Source organism: Enhydra lutris, unplaced genomic scaffold, assembly GCF_002288905.1.
Source record: "Enhydra lutris kenyoni isolate GAN:26980312 unplaced genomic scaffold, ASM228890v2 scaffoldscaffold77, whole genome shotgun sequence".
NCBI classification, from domain to species: domain Eukaryota; kingdom Metazoa; phylum Chordata; class Mammalia; order Carnivora; family Mustelidae; genus Enhydra; species Enhydra lutris.
The window spans coordinates 3,193,174-3,217,621 of NW_019154161.1; the positions used below are offsets into that span (position 1 = coordinate 3,193,174).

Sequence of the window (24,448 nt, forward strand, 5' to 3'; positions counted from 1 at the left end):
GCAAATATCTTCTCCCATTCTGTCAGTTGTCTTTTGGTGTTGTTGACTGTTTCCTTTGCTGTGCAAAAATTTTTTATCTTTTTTTTTAAAGATTTCATTTATTTATTTGACAGATAGAAATCACAAGTAGGCAGAGAGGCAGGCAGAGAGAGAGGTGGGGGGAAGCAGGCTCCCTGCTGAACAGAGAGCCTCGTGTGGGGCTCGATCCCAGGACCCTGAGATCGTGACCTGAGCTGAAGGCAGAGGCTTTAACCCACTGAGCCACCCAGGCGCCCCTGATCTTTATTTTTTAAAAGACTTTATTTATTTATTTGTCAGAGACAGAAAGAGACAGCAAGAGAGAGAACGCACAAGCAAGGGGAGCAGCGGGCAGAGGGTGAAGCAGGCTTCCTGCTGAGTGGGGAGCCAGTTATGGAACTCAGGACCCTAGGATCACGACCTGAGCCAAAAGCTGATGCTTAACTGACTGAGACACCCAAGCATCCCTTTGTTTCTCTTCTTAAAAAACTTAAGCATTTTGCTTGGCTACTGAGAGGATACTTTGTTTACTTTTAAAGTCCATTGACTTTGGGGCACCTGGCTGGCTCTGTCAGCGGATCGTGTCAGAAGATGTGGTATACACACACACACACACACACACACACAGCGGATCACCCTTGATCTCAGGGGTTGTAGGTTTGAGCTCCACGTTGGGTGTGGAGATCACTTAAAAATAAAACCTTTAGGGGCGCCTGGGTGGCTCAGTGGGTTGAGCCTCTGCCTTCAGCTCAGGTCATGATCTCAGGGTTCTGGGATGGAGCCCCACATTGGGCTCCCTGCTCAGCGGAGAGCCTGCTTCTCCCTCTCTCTGCCTGCCTCTCTGCCTACTTGTGATCTGTCTGTCAAATAAATAAATAAAATCTTTTAAAAAAATCTTTAAAGTCCGTTGACTTCAATAGGGTACAATTTGATACTGATTGTTCTTCTGTATCAATCTCCCTGAAATACAATGATTTATGAGAAATATGTATTTTGTCATTCAGATGACCAAAATACGTATTTCTCAGCCGTATTTAGTCTTCATGCAGTTCCTGCAAATGCTTCAGAGCCCTACAGGTGAAAGGGCTGTCTTGTTTTTTGTTTTTGTTTCTGTTTTGAGAGAGAGAGAGACGCTTCATGAATGGGGAATCGTGTCCCTTCTAGGCAGAGAGAGAAGCCTAAGCAGGCTCCATGCCCAACTTGGAGCCTGATGTCGGGGCCAGATCCCAGTACCCTGAGATCAAGACCTGAACCGAAATCAGGAGTCGGATGTTCAACCAGACTCAGTGCCCCAGGCGCTCCAGGGCTGTCTCGTTATTCACGAAGGTGACTTTTGGATTCCAGCCAAAGATGCAGCTGGTCACCAGGAGGACCAGCCTTGTGAACGACGGGGTGGAGCTCTCATTCCCACCTCCACTTCCCCAACCGCGGGCGAGGCTGAATCAGCCAATGCCCAATGACTTAGTCCTCCGTGACTCTGCAAACAAGTCTCCATAAGAACCGGAAAGGCTTGGGGTCTGGAGAGTTCTGGGCTACTGAGCCCAGAGGTCTGGGAGAGCAGGGCGGACTCCAGCGGGCACAGAGGCTTCCCTGTTTTTTCCCAGACCTCACCCTGTGTATCTCTGCATCTGGCTGTTGATTCACTTTCTTTATCATATCCTTTCATAAGCGGCTAAACACAAGTAAGTGTTTCCCTGAGCCAGCCTAGCCAATTAAAAGCATCACAGAGACGGTGGTTGGAACCACCAATCTATGGCGGGTGGGTCAGACGCACAGCCTGAGGTTTAAGCAGACTGATGTCTGGAGGGGGGGTTGGGGGCCGTCTGAACTTGTGGAATCTGAGGCTGCCTCTGTGTAGAGAGTGTCGGAATGGAGTTGAGTTCATGGACACCAGCAGGGACTGCTTGGTGTTGTGTGGGGGGGGAATTCTCCCCCCACCACCACCGTGCTGGGATTTGGAAACACCTCTAGAAGAATTGGAGTCAGCAGACTCCCCTCACACTATATCCTTCTCATCTGGAGCTTCAAATCTTTTGTTTTCTGATAAAGCTGTATTGAGTTACATCTTTTTTTTTTTTTTTAAGATTTTATTTTTCAGCCAACTCCACGTGGACCCAAGGTGGGGTTCAAACTCACAACCTTGAGATCGAGAGTCACATGCTCAACCGACTGAGCCAGCCAGGTGCCCCCATCTTTTAATTATAGCAGCCAAGTATGAGCCATATGTGCCTCAGTCTCCTAATCTGCGAAATGGGGATATAATGTTGCTTTTATCTTTCAGGGATTTTCTGACAATGTAATAAAATAATATTTATTTTTATTTTTTTTAAGATTTTATTCATTTATTTAACAGAGAAAGAGAGAGAGCACAAGCAGGGGGAGCGGGAGGGAGAGGGAGAAGCAGACTCCCCACTGATGCAGGGACTCTATCACAGGACCCCGAGATCATGACCTGAGCAGAAGGCAGACACTCAACCAACTGAGCCATGCAGGTGCCCCTGTTAAATCACATACCTAATTGAGAGAGAGAACCTGGGCCCGGGAGGGGGGCGGAGAGGGAGAGAGCCTCAAGCAGACCGCCCGCTGAGCGTGAAGCCTGACTCTGCGCTCTATCTCATGACCTTGAGATCGTGACCTGAGACCCTGAGATCATGACCCAGACCGAAACCGAGTCACCTGGGCACCCCCCAAAATCAATTTCTTCAACTTCAGCTCCTGGGTGAATGAAGCCTACCTATAAGGTAGGAAACATCACAAGTAAGAAGTATCAAAACTGTGAAGTCAAAATCCTGATCAAAATAGAGGTACTGAAGAAACAGATTTATATCCAGGACACTGGCACCCTTGTAACCAGTTGAATGCAAAGAAATTGATTTGCTGGGGCACCTGGGTGGCTCAGTTGTTAAGCGTCTGCCTTTGGCTCAGGTCATGGTCCCAGGATCCTGGGACCGAGTCCAACATCAGGCACCCTGCTCGGCCGGGAAGCTTGCTTCTCCTTCTCCCAGTCCCTTGGCTTCTGTTCCTTCTCTTGCTGTCTCTCTCTGTGTCAAATAAATAAATAAAATCTTTAAAAGAAAGAAATTGATATGCTGATCACTATACTCCTGTCTGTCTGTCCTTGAGATATTTAAGGCATTTAGAAAAATCTTGTATATTTGAGGGGCGCCTGGGTGGCTCAGTGGGTTAAGCCGCTGCCTTCGGCTCGGGTCATGATCTCAGGGTCCTGGAATCGAGTCCCGCTTCGGGCTCTCTGCTCGGCAGGGAGCCTGCTTCCCTCCCTCTCTCTGCCTGCCTCTCTGTCTACTTGTGATCTCTCTCTGTCAAATAAATAAATAAAAATCTTTTTAAAAAATCTTGTATATTTGATTTGCAAAAAATACGATCAAGCTTGTATTACTGTTTGTCTTCTCTTCAAGGCACTTTACTCGTTTAAGGGAATCTGAGATGAAGTTCATTGATTTATGTTTGCAATGTTCAAATGTTTGGAAAAATCTAAAATTGTGAAATGCACAGCTTGCTATTTTTAGCTGTAGATGTTGTCAGCTAATGTTTAGAGGAAAGTGGATTGCTTAAAAATTCGTTAATCATTACCAGAGAAACAAATAGTTGTGAATATTTGTGTCCATCGATAAAAGCTTTTGTGACATTAAAAGACCTCACCACAGTCTTCTCAGCAAATGATGCTGGGGAAACTGCATGTCAACACACCAAAGAATGAAGCTGGATCCTTACCTAACGCCAGATGCAAAAATTAACTCTCATTAAATCTGCGACCTAAACGTAAAGACCCAAACTATAAAGCTCACAGAAGACAACATGGCGGGGCTGGGGGTGGGGGTGGGGTGTCATGACATTGGATTTGGCAATGATTTCCTGGATATTACAACAAAAATACAGGCAGAAAGGGTAATAATAGAAGAATGGGGCTGTATCCAAATGGATACAAGAAAATATTTGCAAATCATATATGTGATTAGGGATTAGTGCGTATCTCTACAGCTTTCTATGATGTCCACTCATATTGATGGGTCTGCTGATTCCAATGCTAATCTCTTCCAGAAACACCCTCACAGACACACCCAGACATCATGTTTTGCCATCTCTCGGTATCCCTTCCGTCAGGTCAAGTTGACCTATAGAACTAACCATGACAGCTCCTCAAAAGATTATAAAAATGGGGTTACTATATGATCGAGCAATACAATGCTGAGTGTATCCCCCAAAGAAGGAAACCATGGTTTTTGAAGAGCTATTTGTGCATGTGTGTTCATTGCAGCCTTTTCCCCAATGGTCAAAAGGTGAAACCAGCCCAGATGTCCATGGATGGGTGCACAGGAAACAAAAATGTGGTTTGTCAGTACAGTGGATACTAGGTAACCTTGAAGGGTATGTTGATACATTGTACACCACTTTGGGTGAACTTTGGAAACATTGTGCAGGGTGAAGTAAGACATTCACACACACAGAAATACTCTATGATTCCACTGACTTATCTGAAGTAGTAAAATTCATAGAAGCAGGAAGCAGATGGTGGTGGTGGGGAGCTAGGGGAAGGAGGGAGTGGGGAATTATTCAATGGGTACAGAGGTTGAATTTTACAAGATGAAAAAAATTCTGGAAACTGGCTGCCCCATGACATGAGTCATTCAAGACTGCTAAACTGTAGGGGCGCCTGGGTGGCTCATTGGGTTAAGTCTCTGCCTTTGGCTCAGGTCATGATCTCAGGGTCCTGGGATCGAGCCCCACATCGGGGGTGGGGGGGGGTCTCTACTCAGCAGGGAACCTGCTTCCTCCTCTCTCTTCTGCCTGCCTCTCTGCCTACTTGTGATCTCTCTCTGTGTCAAATAAATTAAAAAAAAAATCTAAAAAAAAAAGACTGCTAAACTGTAGACTTAAAAATGGTTAAGTCAGTGATTGTTATGTTGTGTATATTTGATCACAATTAAAAAAGATTTCAAAGAACGTTTTTTTTTTTTCTATAAGCTTTATAATCTGACCTTACTGCAGGGTGGGGCACCTGGGGGGCTCTGGCAGTGGAGCCTTCTACTCTTGATCGCTGAGTTGGGAGTTTGAGCCCCACATTGGGTGCAGAGACAACTTAAAAAGAAAATCTTTTTTTTTTTTTTTAAAGATTTTATGTATTTACTTGACAGAGAGAGAGAGATCACAAGTAGGCAGAGAGGCAGGCAGAGAGGGGGTGGGGAAGCAGGCTTCCCACTGAGCAGAGAGCCCGATGCGGGGCTCGATCCCAGAATCCTGAGATCATGACCTGAGCCAAAGGCAGAGGCTTAACCCACTGAGCCACCCAGGCACCCCTAAAAATAAAATCTTAAAAAAAAAAATAAAATTTTATTGCAGGGTGGGAAGGGGTGGGACGGGGTGGGACAATGTCCTCACTGGCTTACCAGCTATGTGCCTAGTTCCCTCCTGTGTTTTGTGACTTTGTATGATGAGCTCACTCAAGCCTTCCTCTGTTCAATCTGAGTTGGGTGATGTCTCTCTAGAGAAGCTTTCTCTTTGCTTTGGCGGGAGACCTAGGGACATCACCAGCCCAACCGCTACACCATTGATTTCTCAGCTTGTCAGTGCCTCAACCACCCAGCTTGATTTCCAGCCCATTCCACATGAGACTGGTTGGGTGGTCACTCAGCGTTCAGTGGAGGGGGCGCCTGGGTGGCTCAGTGGGTTAAGCCTCTGCCTTCGGCTCGGGTCATGATCTCAGAGTCCTGGGATCGAGTCCTGCATCCCGCTCTCTGCTCAGCTGGGTGTGGGGTTTGTGTTGCTTCTCCCTTTTTCTCTGCCGCTCCCCTTTTTTAAAAATTTTTTTTAAGATTTTATTTATTCATTTGACAGACAGAGATCACAAGTAGGCAGAGAGGCAGGCAGAGAGAGAGGAGGAAGCAGGCCCCCTAGTGAGCAGAGAGCCCGATGTGGGGCTTGATCCCAGGACCCTGGGATCATGACCTGAGCCGAAGGCAGAGGCTTTAACCCACTGAGCCAACCAGGCGCCCCTCAAATTACTAAATTAATTAATGCTTGGGCTCTGGATGGCGGGGAAATGATTCTCTACTGGTTTTTTAAATTTAATCAATTGATTAGTTAGTTTTAATTAATTAATTAAATAAATTTTAAAAATCAGTAGAGAATCATTTCTCTGCCATCCAGAGCCCAAGTAGAAATAGGAAAAGCTCCTGGAGGTCCTCCTAGAGCCACTGGGTGATTATTTGGGGGGGGGGTGTGATTATTTTTTATTTTAATTTTGTCCATTTACTTATTTGTTTGTTTGAGGAAATCTTTACACCCAACGTGGAGCTGGAACTCGTGACCCTGAGATCGAGAGTCACGTGCTCTTCCGACTGAGCCAGCTGGGCACCCTGAGACTTCATTTTTACTGTGGTGAGAGACACATAGCAAGACACTTGCCATTTTAACTGTTCATACGTGCACAGATCGGTGGCGTTAAGAGCACTCACGCTGAGGTTCACTATGACCGCCATCTGTTCCCCCAGAACTTTTTCTTTCTTTCTTTTAAACTTTAATTATTTGAGAGCGAGAGAGAGAGGGTGAGAGAGAGAACGAACACGTGGAGGGGCAGAGGAAGAGGGAGAGGGCGACTCCCTGATGAGTGGAGAGCCTGACATGGGACTCGATCCCAGGACCCCGGGACCAGGACCCGAGCTGAAGGGAGGTGCCCAACCGCTAAGACACCCAGGCAGGACTCCTCCTCCAGAACTTTTTCATCTTCCCAAACTGAGACTCTGTGCCCATCCAGTGGGCAACTCCACACCATCCTCTTTCCCCCAGCTCGTGGCCTTGGGCATAAATGGCTTCAGGCTTCCTCTGCCATGCAGCCTGTGTCCCAACGTTCTTCCTTTTTAAGGCTGAGTAATGTTTCATTGGAGGTAGGTCAGTGGGATTTCCTTTTATTTCAAGATTATTTATTATTTGAGAAAGAACGAGCATGAGCAAGGGAAGGGGCAGAGGGAGAAGCAGGCTCCCCACCAAGCAGGGAGCCTGATGCGGGGCTCGATCCCAGGACCCTGGGATCATGACCTGAGCCGAAGGCAGAGGCTTAACCCATTGAGCCACTCAGGCGCCCTCCATTGGTGGGATTTTTATTAAACATCAGGCTTTCACTGAAATTCTGGCCATGGAGCTTCCTCTTCATAGACATCCCTGTCACAGTGTCTGAAGGTTCCAGAAAGCTCCTTCCTGCTCAGCTGGCATTCCACTCTGATTTCACTGTTTCCTGTGTTGGCCCTTTCCCTCCCTTTCTCTTACCTTTCCTGTCATCTTCTGTCCTTTCTTCTTTCTTTCCTCCCTCCCTGCTTCCTTCCTTCCCTCCCTCCTTCTTTCCTTCTTTTTCTTCTTTCTTCTTCTCCTCCTTCTCCCTCTCCCTCTCCTTCTCCTTCTTCTTCTTCATCATCGTCTTCTTTTGTGAGGGAGGAGATCTGGAAATTTCTGTCTTCTCACAGGCTCTCCATACATTTAGAAGGATGTTTGGAAAGAGGTGAGATGACAATGGGGTCACAGCTTGGATTTCCCCCCCACCCCGCCCCCGCAGGGGTAGCTTTTACCTGATATAATTTTGAAGGTACAGAAAAGTTCCCAGACTCGTGCAAAGAATTTCACAGATGCTTTACCAGGCTCCAGGTCTCGCTGTCCCCACCCTCCCTTTTGTCTTATCATCCCATTGTTCTCTCTCTGCATTATTATATATTTACATTTCCAGAGGCATATGAGAAAACACCGGAGGTACCACGCTCCTTTGTCCCAAATACAGCAGTGTGTATTTGCTAAGAACAAGGACATTCTTTTTAAGAACCACAATGCAATGATCCAAGTCAGAAAACTTCACGTGGATCAATTACTATTATCTAATGCACAGAACTCACTCAAATTTCATAAAGCGTCTTACAACCAGGATATCACCTGATTGCTCAAAGGACTGCCGCTGGCCATTAGTATGACTTTCCTCCCTCTTCCTCTTTCTCCACCTTGACCTTTTGGAAGAGTCAAGACCAGTTCTTGGGCAGAAGGTCTCCTGACTGGAGAATGTTTGATGTCTCCTCATGATTAGATTCAGGCTGGGTGGCACGGTTTCTTAATCTTCCATGGGGCTTGAACTCTCACAACCCTGAGATCCAAGACCTGAGATGAGATTAAGAGTCTAATGTTTTTGAATAAGGTAAGAAAACTATTTTGAATAAATAAATTATTTATTTAAAAAAAAAAAAAGAGTCTAATGTTTTGGGTGCCTGGAGGGCTCAGTCAGTGAAGTGTCTGCCTTCGGCTCAGGTCATGATCCCAGGGTCCTGGGATGGAGCCCCGCATCAGGCTCCCTGCTCAGCGGGGAGTCTGCTTCTCCCTCATCTCCACACCCCCAGCCCCGCTTGTGCTCTCTCTTTCTCTCTCGTGCGCTCTCTCAAATCAATCAATCAATCAATCAATCTTAAAAAAAAAAGAGTCTGCAGCTTAACTGACTGAGCCATCCAGGTGCCCCCAGAATCTCTCATTTGGAAGGACAAAGCTCCATGCTTTAAAAAATAGTATTATTGGGCGCCTGGGTGGCTCAGTTGGTTAAGCGACTGCCTTCAGCTCAGGTCATGATCCTGGAGTCCTGGGATCAAGTCCCGCATCAGGCTCCCAGCTCCACGGGGAGTCTGCTTCTCCCTCTGACCTTCTCCTCGCTCATGCTCTCTCTCACTGTCTCTCTCTCTCTCAAATAAATAAATAAAAAATGTTTAAAAAAAATAGTATTATTAAGTGTGTAAGCCTGATGATTCACAGACCTGTACCCCTGCGACAAATAATACACTATATGTTAACAAAAAAAATTAATTTTTTAAAAAGGAAAAAAATGGTATTATTGAAATATAGTTGACATAAACATTGTATAAATTCAAGGCACATAGCCTGTTCATTTGATACATTTACATACTGTAATATGATTGTCGCTATAGCAATAATGGACACTTCTGTTGGGTTACATAATTATCCTTTCTTTTTAGAAAGGGTAGCTCTAGTCTTGTGAAAACTGGAACTCTGGGAGTAAAGGAGAGAAAAGCTTCAGATACTATTCAGATACTAGTGGGAGAGGAAACTGACCTGTCTACACAATTTTGGAGAGCTTGATGTACTGAGAGGTTATATATATGTATCTTTTCCTTTTTAAAAATATTTTATTTTGGGGCACCTGGGTGTCTCAGTGGGTTAAGCCTCTGCATTTGGCTCAGGTCATGATCTCAGGGTCCTGGGACCAAGTCTGCATAGGGCTCTCTGCTCAACAGGGAGCCTGCTTCCTCCTCTCTCTCTGCCTGCCTCTCTGCCTACTTGTGATCTCTGTCTGTCAAATAAATAAAATCTTAAAAAAAAAAAGATTTTATTTTTAAGTAATATCTATGCCTAACATGGGGCTCAAAACTACAAACGTTAAGCATCACATGCTCTTCCTACTGAGCCAGCCAGGCACCCCAACAAGAGGGGTTTTATTTTTATTTACTTATTTTAAAGATTTTATGTATTTGGGAGAGAGAGTGTGAATGAGAGAGCACATGAGCAGGGGCAGAGGGAGAGGAAGAAGCAGACTCCCCACTGAGCAGGAAGCCAGACGTGGGTCTCTATCCCATGACCCCAGGACCACGATCAGAAACAACGGCAAACGTTTCACTGACTGAGCCCCCCAGGTGCCCCAAGAGAGGTTACGTTTTTATTTTTTATTTATTTATTTTTAAGGATTTTATTCATTTATTTGACAGACAGAGATCACAAGTAGGCAGAGAGGCAGGTGGGGGGAGGGGAGGCAGGCCCCCCCCGCCGAGCAGAGAGCCCAATGTGGGGCTTGATCCCAGGACCCCGAGATCATGACCCGAGCTGAAGGCAGAGGCTTTAACCCACTGAGCCACCCAGGTGCCCTGAGAGGTTACGTTTTTAAATATTGTCTGGAAAGAGCAAAGAGTGAACTTTGAGAATGCTGAGCCCAGGAGAGCTATCCTGGCGCACACCCCTCTTGTATGTACTTATGCGTGAGCAAGACCAGATGAGAGTAGGAAACTGCCGAGGTAGGTACTGAGTTCAATAGCATTTCCTGGAAATTCGTGTTCCACTGAAACCCGTGAACATGGCCTTATTTGGAAATAGGGTCTTTGTAGACATAATCAGATTAAGATGAGGTCATCCTGGGTTGGACTAGGTCCTACCTCTGATGTGACTGGGGTCCTCGTAAGAGGGCGATTTATTTATTTTTTTTTAGGATTTTATTTATTTATTTATTTGACAGAGAGAGAGAGAGAGAGAGAGAGAGATCACAAGTAGGCACAGAGGCAGGCAGAGAGAGGGGGGGAAGCAGGCTCCCCGCTGAGCAGAGAGCCCAATGCGGGGCTCGATCCCAGGACCCTGGGACCATGACCTGAGCCGAAGGCAGAGGCTTAAACCACTGAGCCACCCAGGCACCCCAAGAGGGCGATTTAGACGCAGACACACACAGACACTTGGGGGAAAAGACCATATGGAGATGGAGATTGGGGTGATAGGTTTCTTTTTTCTTTGTTTTTTTTAAAGATTTATTTATTTATTTATTTATTTAAATTAATTTATTTTTATTTATTTATTTATTTATTTGACAGACAGAGATCACAGGCAGGCAGAGAGGCAGGCAGAGAGAGGAAGGGAAGCAGGCTCCCTGCCGAGCAGAGAGCCCGATGTGGGGCTCGATGTGGGGCTCGATCCCAGGACCCTGGGATCATGACCCGAGCCGAAGGCAGAGGCTTTAACCCGCTGAGCCACCCAGGCGCCCCTGGGGTGATAGGTTTCTAAGCCAAGGGACGCCAAGGATTGCCAGCGGACCACCAGAAGCTGGGAAGAAGCAAAGAAGTCTTCTTCCGAAGAGACTTGGGAGAGAGGCTGTCCCTGCCAACACCTTGATTTCAGACTTCTATGCCCCAGAACTGTGAGGGAGCACATCTCTGGTGTTTTAAATCACTCAGTTTGTGGTACTTCGTATGGCGGACCCTGGGGAAAATCATACGCTCCCCTTTCCACCCTCCTGCCGGTTGGCGGCAACCACTAAACTGATTTCTGTGTCTAGGAGTTTGCCTAGTCCTCAGAATTTTTTGATCCAAGAGGTCTGGGGTCAGGAACATGCATTTCTAGCAAGTTCCCAGGCGGTGCTGATGCTGTTGTCCTTTCTACAGCATCTCAAGCGTAGAGCACCTGCCGAGAGCTGACAAAGGGCACCCCCAGGCCTTAGAGCTGAACCAATAAGTTTACCTACTGGGATCCCTTCCCAGGCTGGCTCCCCAGGTTGCTGCCAATTTCAAGGGCGAGACCCCGCTGTCCTTTTGGTGCACTTTGCAATTCCCCACTGAGCACACTTTGCACCCCATCCGGTGAAAGCTGCCGGTGAGTTTTGTGTCATCTCGGCTCCTGCTTCCGGTGACAACACTCTCCCCCACCTGAGCCAGCCTCTGCCATCAGAGCAGAAAACCACCCTTCCACAAGATACAGACTTTCATCTCCTCCGGGCACTGGCTCCCTCCCATGAGCTAGCTGCCGGGACCCGCACTGATATCCCCCCACTTTTCCACGGAGATGTTCCTCTCATTGGAACAGGGGAATTAAAATGAGGGGTCCAAGACCACAAGTCCCAAGGGCCTGCGGTAGTCGGTCAGACACCCGGAACCTAAAGGGCACTGACCATGAGCCCCGGGAAGGGGTCATCTGTATCTCTGTCCTCCTGTCTTTCCTAACTGGGAAATAACCCTAGGAGCAATGTGGAAATCTAGATGGTGGGGAGGGAGGGAGAACAGGAAACTCCCTGGGACTGGGGTCTGTGACAGTCGTTAAGTTCCGGAGTCCCTAAGCACCTGGATGGAAGCATTTAGATCCTCAAGTGTTCTCCTGAGGACCAGGACTCCCAGTCTCCAGAGTCTGCCCTCAGACCGGCGTTCCACATTCTTCTTCCCCTGTTCTCCTGGGACCCAGGTGTCCAGATATCCAGCTCTCTGATCCCTCAGGACTCAAGAGTCCCATCTCACACCAATTATGGCCCTAGGATCCAAGAGCACTTGCCTGGGCCCTGAGGACCCAGATGTCATCCCATTCCTTATGCTAAGTGGATCCTGAAAACTACATCTCCCATGAGGCTGTAGGTCTGCAGTGTCATTGTTTAAATGCTCCCTGTTATTGAGGTACCTCAGAAAAATAGTTCCACACCACAAGCAAGAAGTTGGGGGTGGGTTGGGGAGGGGGTGGGAGGTTGACAAGTCTTCTCCTGTCAAAGGGCAGAGATAGTCCAGAGTCCCTGGGGACACCAAAGCAGAGCAGAAAACTGAGGCCCAGAGGGCAACTGGGACCTTCCCACAGCTTCCTGACAATGGGGGCAGGGGTGCTTGGGGTGGATGGGAGACGGGGAAGCAGATCCCATATCCTCCCTCAAACACTCACACAGGCTCACTCGGATCCTCCTCTCAGATTCTTTATTATCCCAAGCAAGAAAAATAAAAAAATAAATAAGATAAATAATCCAATAAATAAAGAGGAGACCCCGTAATAAACAGCCCGCGGCTTCAGGAAGCGTAGCTGGGACTTCGACCCTGCGAAGACACCACCATGCTCAGGGGGTCTGAGGAGTTCACGTCCGGAGGCTCGGGGGCGGGGATTCCGGGGGGCTCTGGGGCGGCCGGAAGCAGACCTGGCAGGGGCAGGAAGCGGGCAGGTCCCCGGGGCGCCAGGTCCCGGTATCGGGAGTCGTGGGGGGGCAGGCGCAGTGGGAGACCCAGGGTCTCAGAGTAGTAGATGTTGTACCCATCTTCCAGAAGCACTTCCCGGAAGCTGCAGGCTACGGGGTCGAAGTGGAACTGCGGGAGCAAGAAGAGAGATCAGAGACATGGGATCCCTTCCCATCTTCCTGCTGCAGGACCCAGGCATCCGGGCGGGCGCCCTCCTCCCTCGGACCTGGGCGTCTGGGGGCCCCCAGCTCTCTCTTCTTTCTGACCACAGAGTGCTCCCCTCCAACAGGATACAGGAGTCCAGACACTCCTAGAGAGCTGGGGGAGCCCCTCCTCCCTCAGATCCAGAGTCCAGGTCCCCAGACACAAAGAACAGAAGCAGGCTCCTCCTTCCCCTCTGGGCAGTCCACCTCCTGACCCCACTTCCCAGAGAGGATTATTCCAGCCCAGGGAGCAGTCGAGGCTCTCTGAGTCCAGACAGCAGCATCTGGCTTCCTCCCAGGGGTCACGGTCACTTTACAGGCCATGGGTCCTCGGAGGGACCCTGTGCCCAGCAGGAACGGGACATGTAAGAGGACCATGTAGCCGCCAGGGGTTCTGAGTCACAAGACTCAGCCTCTCAGGCCACTCCGTCATTCACAGGCCTCGTGACTCGCAGCTGGCATGTCCCTGTGTAAGCCTCAGTTTCCTCTCCTTGTAAACATGGACAAGGTCAGCTCCCACAGGTAGGGGGGCTGGCGTGGTGCAGGCACGTGGAGAGCACAGGACCAAGCCTGGCCCAGGCCACAGGTGCCAGACGTAGTACCCCAGATGGGTGTAGATGACAGGAGGGAGGGTGGAGCACAAGGGGGGGCACCCCGGAAACTCACCGATCCGTACAGCGTCCCATCCGGGCCCTGGCACAGGAACCTGGATGTTTTCACTCCCAAGATCTGAATGACCCCTGGCTTCAGGGCTTTCAGCTCCAAGAGACCTAAGAGGGAGAAAGTGGTCCGGGACTCAGAGGGCCTCTGCCCAGGCCCCTCTCTCTTGGACCTGGGAGTCCAGGCCTCCAGCCCCTCCTCCCGCAGACCACCCCTGGTCTATATACTCACTTTCGGGGCTCCGGCGGGCAACCCCCGCCACCGTGCCATCAGCCCTGATCTCTAGGTGGGCCTCCGTCTCCTGAGTGTCATCTGTGTAGAGGTACCGCTGTCGAACTTGGCCTCCAAATTGGAGGAGGGGGCTGGAGTCAGGGATAGGGTGTGCCTGGCAGCATTCCAGCAAAAGGACGGCCAGCACAGGGACCCACAGCCCCCGGTGCTCGGACCTGGTCTCCTTCCAGCCCATCAATGGCTCACGTCCTCAGGCGAGATCTGCGGTCTGGGGTCTGACAAGCGAGTGGAGTGGTAGATTCTGTTCCAGATCCTGGCCGTCTGGGAGAGCAGAGTCACGGATCCCTGGGTCCTCTCGCACGTGGATTCCCAGCTGAACCGAACACCCAGGTCTTCTAGAAGGGATGCAGGCGCTCCAAAATTTATATCCAGACAGACCCGCCCCATCACCTTCCCCACACCTGACCCATGATATTTGACCCACTTGGCAGGAGTCAGGATTCCACGGTGGCCAGATCAGGCTGAATGGATGATGCAATCCGGGGGGGTCCTTCCGGGGGGCCTGGACTTCCCAGTCTGAGGAATTAGGGGGAGAGCGGTCGGAAGAACTGGGACCTGGGTGACAGGGGCTGGGGGGGACGGGGCCCCTGGAATCTCAGGGAGGGGAGGGCTGGGGGGCAGGGGGCTGGAAATCTGCTTCCCTGACTGACAGACGCAGACTGTGTCCCATAACTGGAATTTCTGCACGCCACCTGAATTTCTAGGTTTCTGGGGGTCACACGCTGATGTTCCTCGATCATCAGAGAGGCCGCAAATGCCACATGACCAAAGCGTCCCCTGCAGGGACAGAGGCATCCTGACCTCAACGTCACCAACCCCAGCCCAGACGCTCCTCCTGCACCAAAGGTCCCAGTCTCTCTCTCTCTCTCTCCTCCCTGATGCAATTCTGGTGTTTCTTTCACCAGAGAAGCTATCCCCAGGCCCAGAAGGGAGCTCTCAAAATAGCTTGGGGCAGGGGGAGGGTGAGAGTCTCTGACTCAGCGTTGGTGGCCCAGCCAGGCTCTGGAGGGGGAACTGAGAGGCAGGAGCCCAAAGGGAACGAGGGGTGGGCAGTTTCCTGGAAACCAAAGGTACAGAGACTGGCCACCTGGGTCTAAGCGAGGAGGGCACTGGGGGCCTGAACTTCTCCAGCTAAACAGGGGAGGGGGCTGGGGTTGGAAGTCCAGGGTCTGAGGAAGGAGAGGCCTGGGGGCCACACTCCTGGGTCTGGAGACATTTATGGCCAAGTCTCTGGACAGTGAAGTCAAATCCCTATTGAATGTTCACGCTCCCCTGCTGCAGCCGCCCAGGGTGGGGCTGGGTAGGGCCACTTGACCATGGGAACAGTTTCAGGTGTGCTGCAGAGCAAAGCCTTTGAATCCCAACCTGGGACTGTGGGAGGATAAATTGGCTTCCGCTCCTGCCTGCCAGCTCCTTCCCGGCTCAGGGGAGAGGCTGCCACCAGGAGGGGCCCGTCTAGAAAGGAGCTGTCGGCACCAGACCATCCACTCACCCCGGAGGAGAGGCTGGGGGCCCCGGCTCTGGCATCTGGAGGTGTGCGGTGTGGACATGGGCGATCAGCGGCGCCTGGTGTGCGTGGGGACACCCACGAGCTGGAGGCTCCCGCGTCTGGGACCCTGACAGCTGGAGGAGGTTTTCCATCCGCTCCAGGAGCAGCCCCGCGAACTGGTTCCTCACACCCACAGGGAGGACGAGGCAGACAGGGCAGAGGATCTTACTCCCCGCCAGGGCCTGGTGTCCGGGGAGTGGCTGGGCTCCGAGCATCCAGGTACCCCGGGCAGGCTGTGAGCCCGCGCGCCAGAGAAGGGGGAGAAGTCCATGGACCCGAACACCTGGGTCCAGCATCGCGTTCAGCGCTAGAAGTCCACGTCCACGGAAGGATGCCGCTGCTGGGGGCCAGGTAGGCGGGCCCTGGAAAGCCCTGTGGCTGGCCGAGGCCGGAGAGGAGGGGGCTGGGCTCAGGTCCCCGGGTCTGGGGAGGGCAGGGGGTGGAGGCTCCCACCCCAGCCTGGGGCTCCAGGACGGGGGCGGGGCTCTGCCTTGGACCTACCTGCCTGGCCCTGGAGGGGCGGAGGCTGCGAGCCTCGGAACCGCGCCCATCTCCTTCCTCTCCTCCCCGAGCCCTTGGAGCCAGTCGGGGGAAGCGGCATGGAGGGGAGGGCTGCCGAGCCTTGGGACCTGGAGTTCGAGATTCCGGGGGCGGCCGGATGTGGACTGCACTTGCGGACGGCTCGCTGCAGTCTCGCCAAGCCGACTGCGGATCTGCCATCCGCCAGAAGCTCAGGTGAGTGGGCCTAGCAGAAGCCTGGCACCTAGGAACCTGGGCCTTTGGACCCAGGAGGCGCACGCCCAACCTCTCCCCACTTAGGACCCGGGGAGTCTCCACCCCGCCTGCAACTCCTGCTTCTTCAGGAACCAAGATCCCTTCCTCCAGTCTGGGCCTCCAGACTAATCCTGTTCTGCTTGGCTTGTGTCTTCCTGTCACCTCCATAGTGGAGGCTGCCCACCTCCTCCCCTTCTCCCCAGCCCCGGGTACACCGGAGAAAAGAGTTGGTGGAACAATGCCCAACTTCAGTGGGCCTCCGGGGCCCCAGGGGAGCCAGATCCCAAGATGCAGAGATGACACGCTGGGTTCTAGACCGTTGCTCTCTTGGAAAGCACCATTTCCCATCCCCGTCCCCTGAAATTCCAAGACCCCGCTTCTCCTCCCTCGGATCCAGGACCCCGATCCCCCTTCCCCCGGACCCAGGAGTCTGAATCCTTATTATCCTCCTTCTGACCGGCCTCTGCTCCTTGACATATGTCCTTGGGCCCCTTGAGCCACTGCTAACTCATCTCTCCTCCCGTTCAGCCATGTGGGCCCCCAGCCGCCGGCAGCTCTGTCTGACCTTCCTGCTAGTCTGTGTTCTTTCAGCCGTCTTCTTCCTCCACATCCACCAAGACCTCTTTCACAGTGGCCTGGACCTGACTGCCCTGTGTCCGGCCCGCCACCTGCTGACACCCCCCGTGGCCGTCTTCTGCCTGTCCGGCACGCCGATGGCGCCCAACGCCTCCTTTCCCTGTCTCAAGCCCCCTGCCTCGCTCTCAGGAATCTGGACCATCTACCCAGATGGCCGCTTCGGTAACCAGATGGGGCAGTACGCCACGCTGCTGGCCCTGGCCCAGCTCAACGGTCGCCAGGCATTCATCCTGCCTGCCATGCACGCCGCGCTCGCCCCCGTGTTCCGCATCAGCCTGCCCGTGCTCGCCGCTGAGGTGGACAGCCGCACGCCGTGGCGGGAGCTAGAGCTGCACGACTGGATGTCGGAGGACTACGCACACTTGAAGGACGCCTTCCTGAAGCTTACGGGCTTCCCCTGCTCCTGGACCTTCTTCCACCATCTCCGCGCCCAGATCCTCCGGGAGTTCACCTTGCACGACCACCTACGGCAGGAGGCCCAGGGTCTCCTGAGCCAGCTCCGCTTGGGCCGCCTGGGGGACCACCCTCGCACCTTCGTGGGGGTCCACGTGCGCCGTGGGGACTACCTGCAAGTCATGCCCCAGCGCTGGAAGGGGGTGGTGGGCGATCGCGCCTACCTCCAGCAGGCTATGGACTGGTTCCGGGCACGGCACGAAGCCCCCGTCTTTGTGGTTGTCAGCAATGGCATGGCCTGGTGTCGGGAGAACATCGACACCTCCCGTGGGGACGTGATCTTTGCTGGCGATGGGCAGGAGGGCTCGCCGGGGAAGGACTTTGCGCTGCTCACGCAGTGTAACCACACCATCATGACCATTGGGACCTTCGGTTTCTGGGCCGCCTACCTGGCTGGTGGAGACACGGTCTACCTGGCCAACTTCACCCTGCCTGACTCCAACTTCCTGAAGATCTTTAAGCCAGAGGCCGCCTTCCTGCCCGAGTGGGTGGGCATTAATGCTGACTTGTCTGCCCTCCAGTCGCTGGCGGGGCTGTGAGCAGCAGGGAGACTTTATGGAATCGCTGATCAGTCTTGGGGAGGCATTTACCTGGCAGCTTCTGGGGAAACCTACTGGAGCCGCACAGCCAGTGCCCCCCCCCCCCCCCCCCATTTCTAGAGCAGTTCTAGCTGGCTAGACTTTGAGAGAAAGGAGGGCTCTCTGTAGCTGTCTGGACATTTTAGAATCAGCAGAAGATCTTTCCCTGTGGGTTGGCAATGCCCAGAGAGGCTCGTATCAGTTCTAGAAGGCAGCGCCTACCTGTTCATTCCAGCCCATATCCAGAGTACTTTCTGGAGGGCTGCACCCAAGCCCAGGCAACTCCCCTTTCGAATGTTGCCCCTGGTCTTCTTGAGAAGAGAGGTCCAGTCCCCAGGATTGAGGGAATTTGTGGGTGTCCTAGAGCAAGCACCCACCAACTCCCGTTCTGTGTTTCTGGAGTCATTCTAGAGAGCCCCAGTTCGAGTACCTGTGGAGAATCCTGCAGGGATCTTCCAGAGGGGTGGGGTTCTGGAATTCCAGGAGAATCTCAGGAAGGTACAATCCAAATCTTAACGCCTCAACCACTGCTGGGAATATGGGTAGAAGACAGATTATGTGTAGCTGAGAGCCGACCCGAAATCTGTCTGACCTCTCAGCCCCTGAAAAGAAAGACCAAGACTCTTTTTTGAGCAGATGGACGAAAACGTGGGGGGTGGCAGGAGGGGGACAGCTTCAGAAGTGTACCCGGTTCTGGAGCGAAGTTTTTCAGAAATGTGGGAACACTTTTCATTTTTCTTTAAGCTCAAAAACTGCCAAAGACAAGCACCCCACAAGGCGGGTCTGAGTTGAGGTGGCCCCTCCCAATTATGGAAGTTTCCTCCTCTGCCTCCCCTCCCCCCGCCCCCTCATCCCCGCTACCACCACTGGGCTGGGGGCGGTGCGGGTGGGGGGGGTGAAGGGGTGAGGGGTGGGGAGGGATGATGGAATCCATTTTCTGGAATTCAGCCAGCATGAATGTTTCCTTCTGCCTTGCAGAAAGCGCCTGGCATTGTGCCCCTTGCCAACCCTGGTGTGCCCCTTGCCAACCCTGGTGTGCCCCTGATATCACAGAACCACTAAATCTGGCTTCAGGTTTGAAAGGAATGGAGGGTGTGCAGACCCTCAGCAGTTCTCAGACCCAGGCTGTCCTCAGACCCAGGCAGAAAGGAATGCAGGGTCTGGCTAAGGAGGATGGGATTCTGGACTCAGATTCCAGGAACCCCTTGAGGCTTTTGGAAGGGAGTGAAGGTGGCCTGCTAGCTTTATTACAGACAACTCTGATCACATCTCCTGTCCACCCAGAAGAACGCAGACCCCTTTTTCAGTCTTCCTAAGGGAGTTTTGAGGGATCATTCCCAATTCGGCTGCCACAGGTGGGGGAGAGGGCGGTATGAATTAAAAGTCCACATCGCTAACACCTGTCCCTGCAGTGTTTTGGAGTCGTGTGTGTGTGTGTGTGTGTGTGTGTGTGTGTGTGTGTGTGTGTGTGTAGGAGGAAAGTTTCGGAACTGCCAGGGACTCATTCACATCTAGGGGTATTGTCCTGCTCAAACCTGGCCATCTCTTGTTCTCAGAATTGTGTGAGTCATGGTGCTTGTTTTTCTGGTGGCCTGTTTCAATGATGCAGAAAAGGAGACACCTTCCAGGACCCATAGAACCCCAGTTCCTCAGTATTAGCCCTAGGCCTCTTTCCTCTGGAACCTGGGCATCAAGCCCCAGTGGGTAGGGAGAGAAAGTGTAGGAGGAAGCGAGTGAAGTGTGTAACTCCGGAACTACATTTCCCATAGAGCCATCGGACTGGCCAGGGAGAGACCCCAGGGCCTCCTGGGAGTCGTAGTCCTAGGGCTAGAAAGGGCCCCTTTCTTCATCTTCGTGGCTCCACGCCAGGTTTGCAAAAGGCCGAGTGCACCTAGCCGGAAGCCTGGGTCCGGGGGCCCAGGGAGGGGAGGAAGCTGAAAGCCAGAAGTCCTTTCCTCGGTTTTAGAAGCCGGAGGGAACAAGATACTTTCCTTTCGGTAGACGCTGGGAAAATTCTAGTTTGAAAACGCGGCCGCCTCTGTGATATCATGGAACGATAGGCGGAGTCTCCCTTTGTTGCGGTCCTCTCAGACTCAGCGTTGGGCTTGTGGGCGGGGCCGAGAAAACTCCCTGGGAGTATCTTTTGGGGAGTTGGGGCCCCATGTGGGAAGCTAGAAAGGGGAAGCTGTGGAAATTCCTCGTAGACCGGGGCGAACCGTGACCGTGACTCCAGTCAAAAAGCTCTCCAAATCACGGGACCGACCTCACCCTCGCCCCCAAACAAAATCCTTAATTTTAGGCGTGGGAAAATAGCAGAGTGGAAGGACGTGGCCTGCTCATCCTGCCTAAAAGCCCTCAGCCTGGATTCGGCTCTTCAGCGGATCCTTGTATTTGAGGACACAGCATTCAAGGTCAAGGTCGGGCAGCGGCTGTTTAGGGCTCATCGGGTCTCCGGACTCCTCGGTTTCCTAACCGAGAAGTGTGCGCCCTTCAAATTAAGGGTCTTAGTCTCGGGGAAGGGCATCTTCCCCCTTAGCGTGAAAGTGTGGGGTAAAAGGACCCTCCCCGGGGTTCGGCGCGGCCGGAGCGCTCCGGTCGCAATGGGTCCGCAACTTCCCTTCCTGGTGGCGGCGCTGGCCGTCTGCCTGCTTCCTGCCCGGGCCTGTCTCATGTGTGCTACAAAGGTCGTGGAGGCGCTAGACTCCTTGGAGAAGACCTACCTGCCTGACCACCTGCCGGCCGAGCGCCACGAAAGCTTTATGAAAAGGGTGAAAGAAGCCGTGCTGGATTTCAAGAATCTGCCAATTCAGGAGGATTCCTATATGGGGGTTGTCGGTGAGGGCAGGGAAGAGCGTAGAAATCCTGAGTCCTGGGAAAGGAGGGGTCTGTGGCTAGGATAGCGGGGTGCCGGACCGGGGGCGGGGCGGGGGGGAGGGTTTAGTGGGAAGGGAAGGCAGGGCTGGAGGCAGAGCCTACTGGGCTCGGGAATGGAGAAGGTTGGAATGCAGATTCTGGGCCTTACCCAGGGCTGGCAAATACTATGTTTCCCACTTTAGCCTCCACTTTGGTGCTTAAAAATTAAAGAACAACTACATTAAAAAAAAAACAACTACAACTCCCAGAAGGCAATGGGCAGACAAACCCTTTACCAGTCTTATCCTTGCCCAGTAGCCTCATGGGTATTGTAGTTTCTGACACTAGTTGAGCCAATGAGGCAGTAAGGCTTGGAATCTGGACTTCTATCTCCCCCTCCCCGCATCCCCGCCTCCCACCCCTCCAGATGAGCCCACACTGGAAAACGCATCATGGAGTTTTCTGAAGGATTTGAAACGTATCACAGACAGTAACGTAGAAGGTAAATACACAGAGGGGTCAGGGGAGGGGCTGCAGAATCTTTCGGAGAAATGATAGTTGGTGACAACTGGTCTGGTAGTGGCTCTGTGAGCCAAACTGCCCAGGTTCAAATTCCGGCTCTGTCATCTCCTAGCCGCATGGCCTTGAGTGAGGGCCTGTGTCACCCTGCTCCTTCCCAGGTGAACTTTTCGTGAAGGAGATGTTTTGGATGTTGCACCTGCAGAAGGGTATCTTTGCCCGCTTTGCAGCTCAGTTCCAAAAAGAGGGTGAGGGAAGACGCGAGTCCCTCAGGGACCACAGCCCCTTTTTCAACAGTCCCAGAGTCCCTGTCCCCACCCCCTCCCCCGCCCCCCGCTTCTCTAAGTCCCGCCCCTCGGCTCTCCCAACTCCATCCTCCCTCGGACCCAGGGATCCAGGCACCTGGGTCCTTCCTTCCTCCCTCAAACACAAGAGTTCAAACCCCAACCCATTGCCTCCTCTCATCTCCTTTAACTTAGCAATCTGATAATCATTTCTTTTTTTCTTTCTTTCTTCTGAGGCAGTTTTTTGTCCCAACCAATGTGGTGAGTCCGAATTTGGGAGCTGGTCCTTATCCCTCATGGTCGCTCCGGTAATACCCAGCCGTTCTCCTCCCTCTTTGGGTCTCGATGTTTCTCCATTCTCCACGTCTGAGAGGTTCCACAGTCCTTTCGCACTACGGGCTTACTGGAGAGCCCGTCATATTGTATTTACACTCTTTACCGAGCCTGGTTCCATCCCTCTTCCAGCGGGGCTGCCTTCTACCCCCGCCCCTTGGGCTGACCTCCCCGGGATTGGGCACCTGACCCCGCCCCAGCCCTTGGCCCTGCCCTCTCCTTTTAGCCTCGTCCCTCAGGGCGAATACAGCGTTGATACCGCCCCTTCAGGTGTGATGTTGCAGAGTCTGATCTGGTGCAATTCCTGCGAGAGGCAGGTTCACGCCTGTCGAAAGACAGCTAATTGCGGGGGTGAGAGAGCTGGGGCCGGCAGGAGGGGGGCGGTGCAAGAGGGGCGGAGCCAGAGGAGAGCCTGAATCTAGAGAGGGCGGAGCCTGGAGCCGGCCGACGGGAGAAGGCGGGGCCGAGACCAAGCGGGAGGGAGTTGAAGGGCACCGAACTTGGAAGAAGCATCGCACTGCAACCCCCTATCCCCAGAGCGCGTAGTCCTCGTCCACGAAAAGGAAGATATGATCCTGAACTGTGAGCTCAACTGGCATCGACTCTCTCAAGGCCTGACCAATTACAGCTTTTTCAGGGTGGGGTCCTCTAAATCCTGTAATCCTTGATCCCCAAGTCCATCAGACTTGTGTGAGCCCCTTGATCCCTGTATCCACAGGTTTGCACCCACAATCCCTATGACCCATGACCTACCTACCAGGTTTGGTTTCTACTGATCCCTGAGGACCCCATGTCCCGACCAGTATACCCGGGACTCCCATCTCCCCCGCTGAGGCCCCATGATGATCTCACCCTTGTACAACCCCAAACCCTGAATTCCCCAGGCCTCTGTGACCCCTTGAGCTTGGGTCTAGGTTTGGGGGCAAAATTCTGAGACCTTGCTGTCCGAGGGGAAAGATCCCATCCTGACCAAGACCGCGGTGACCGCAGAGGACGCAGGCGTCTACCGCTGCCGTTTGGGCACTGTCCGGTCCATCCCAGCCACGATCCTCTTCTTTCGAGTCACAGGTTAGTGCTGGGCTGTTGACAGCAGTGTGGGACTCAAGGTCCCGGCGGGGAAAGCGGTCAGCCTCAGGGGCGTGGTCTGGGCCGCATTCCCTTCCGGCAGGGGTGTGGTTTCAGGTCACGAGGGTGTGGCTTCGTGCCCCGGGTGTGGCCCTCCCACCACTGTGTTCAGGCACTTAGGGGCTGGATTCCTTCCTGCAAGGCGTGGGTCCTGGGGCTGGCTGGAGTGGAGCAGGCTTGCGTTGGCTCGGGCGGGACCTTCGTGCCCTCCCAGGACGTCTTCCCTCTCCTCTGTCAGTGTTGCCCGAAAGGATCAGTGAAGAGCTACCGTCAAGCCAGGCTGGGGAGGCTGCAGGTCCGGGGGATTCGGGTAGCCTCCAGAGGCCCCCAGCCGGCCAGCCTACATCGACACAGTGTCCGAAGTCCGAGAACATGCTGAGAGGCCGTCTGATCGGACTGCTGATCTGGGGCTTTGTGGTGCTGATAATCGGCTTTGCGACCGCGTGAGCCGCCCACTGAAGAAGGCAGGGCTTGGAGCAAGGGGCGGGATTTCCAACTTCCTAACGCCGGAGGGGGTCTGGGAGCTAGGGAAATACTGGGAGCTGTATTTCCGTTGGGGATGGGTCTTAGAAAACAGGGTGGGGCTTATCTAGGTGAGCTAAGCTTGGATCACTGCTAGAATTAGATCAAATATAGGGAGGCTGGGAGGGGTGTCCCTCACTCAGGACCTAATCTGGTTCTGCTGTTTGCAACCCCCACCCCCAGGATACTTTGCTTTCGGCCTGAGAGGGTGATCAATTGCATCAAGGACTGTTTGGGCACCATGAAGGAGTCTGCCACGCCACCACAGATTTCAAAGGAAAAAGCTACATCATCAGGGCACAAATAAAGATTTGTCTGATTGTCTCAATATCTGACTCATTCCTCCGGTCTGATCCTAACTTTTGGTTTCCCCAGAGGTCTGGGTCTGGGGATGGTCTCCTGTCTAAGAGGAGGGGCCGGGAAGCCAGCTCCTGGAGTCCTGGAAGGGCCCAACCGGCTGAGGCGTAATTCCAGAATCAAGGAGCAGGGAAAGGCCAGCCCTACCCAGATCTCCTCCCCCAGGCCCAGGCCCCTCACAGGACGCCCCCTCCCCGCTCTTCCTGCCGGGTTTCCTCTCGCCTTTTCCTGTCCCCCACCCAGTGCTGGGAGCTGGGGCAGAGGCAAAGGCTGAACAGGAGCAGCGGGGTCAGGAACCAACAGGGCCAACGGAGCCAGGGCCCCAGGGTGCTGCTGGGACCTGACGCAGGGTAAGTGCCAGGGTCCCAGGAATCCAGACCCAGGAGCCAGTCCTCCTCCACCTCACATCTCAGCACCCAGGAGTCTAGGCTCCCATCTTTCTCCTCCACTCAGAATGTCTGAGCCCCAGCCCCCCTCTATGACTGAGGAGTCCCAGTCCCCCTCTGTCCCTACCCCGCCGCCACTCAGGGCCTCAGGATTTGGGGTCTTACCCACCCTTCCTTAG

The 24,448-nt window shown here is 53.1% G+C and overlaps 3 protein-coding genes across 3 annotated transcripts; 2 read left to right on the forward strand and 1 right to left on the reverse strand.

The window, feature by feature from the left end:
• Nucleotides 1-12,517: 12,517 nt before the first annotated feature.
• LOC111160539 (fibroblast growth factor 21) lies at nucleotides 12,518-14,075 on the reverse strand. Its single transcript, XM_022523709.1, has 3 exons — nucleotides 13,841-14,075; nucleotides 13,616-13,719; nucleotides 12,518-12,875 (listed from the first exon to the last, which is right to left on the reverse strand). The coding sequence occupies exons 1-3, from the start codon at nucleotides 14,073-14,075 to the stop codon at nucleotides 12,585-12,587; spliced, it is 630 nt and encodes a 209-aa protein (XP_022379417.1). The 3' UTR covers nucleotides 12,518-12,584.
• A 579-nt stretch (nucleotides 14,076-14,654) lies between these two features.
• Nucleotides 14,655-17,851, forward strand: LOC111160721 (fucosyltransferase 1 (H blood group)). The gene is given in 5 exon segments (XM_022524040.1): nucleotides 14,655-14,752; nucleotides 15,590-15,693; nucleotides 15,696-15,800; nucleotides 16,022-16,184; nucleotides 16,855-17,851. Coding segments are annotated over 5 exon segments (1,467 nt in total).
• A 2,477-nt stretch (nucleotides 17,852-20,328) lies between these two features.
• LOC111160749 (izumo sperm-egg fusion 1) lies at nucleotides 20,329-23,833 on the forward strand. Its single transcript, XM_022524080.1, has 8 exons — nucleotides 20,329-20,725; nucleotides 21,171-21,245; nucleotides 21,424-21,510; nucleotides 21,787-22,230; nucleotides 22,417-22,517; nucleotides 22,794-22,947; nucleotides 23,243-23,447; nucleotides 23,710-23,833. Exons 1-8 carry the CDS (start codon nucleotides 20,491-20,493, stop codon nucleotides 23,831-23,833), a joined length of 1,425 nt encoding a protein of 474 aa, XP_022379788.1. The 5' UTR covers nucleotides 20,329-20,490.
• Nucleotides 23,834-24,448: the final 615 nt, after the last annotated feature.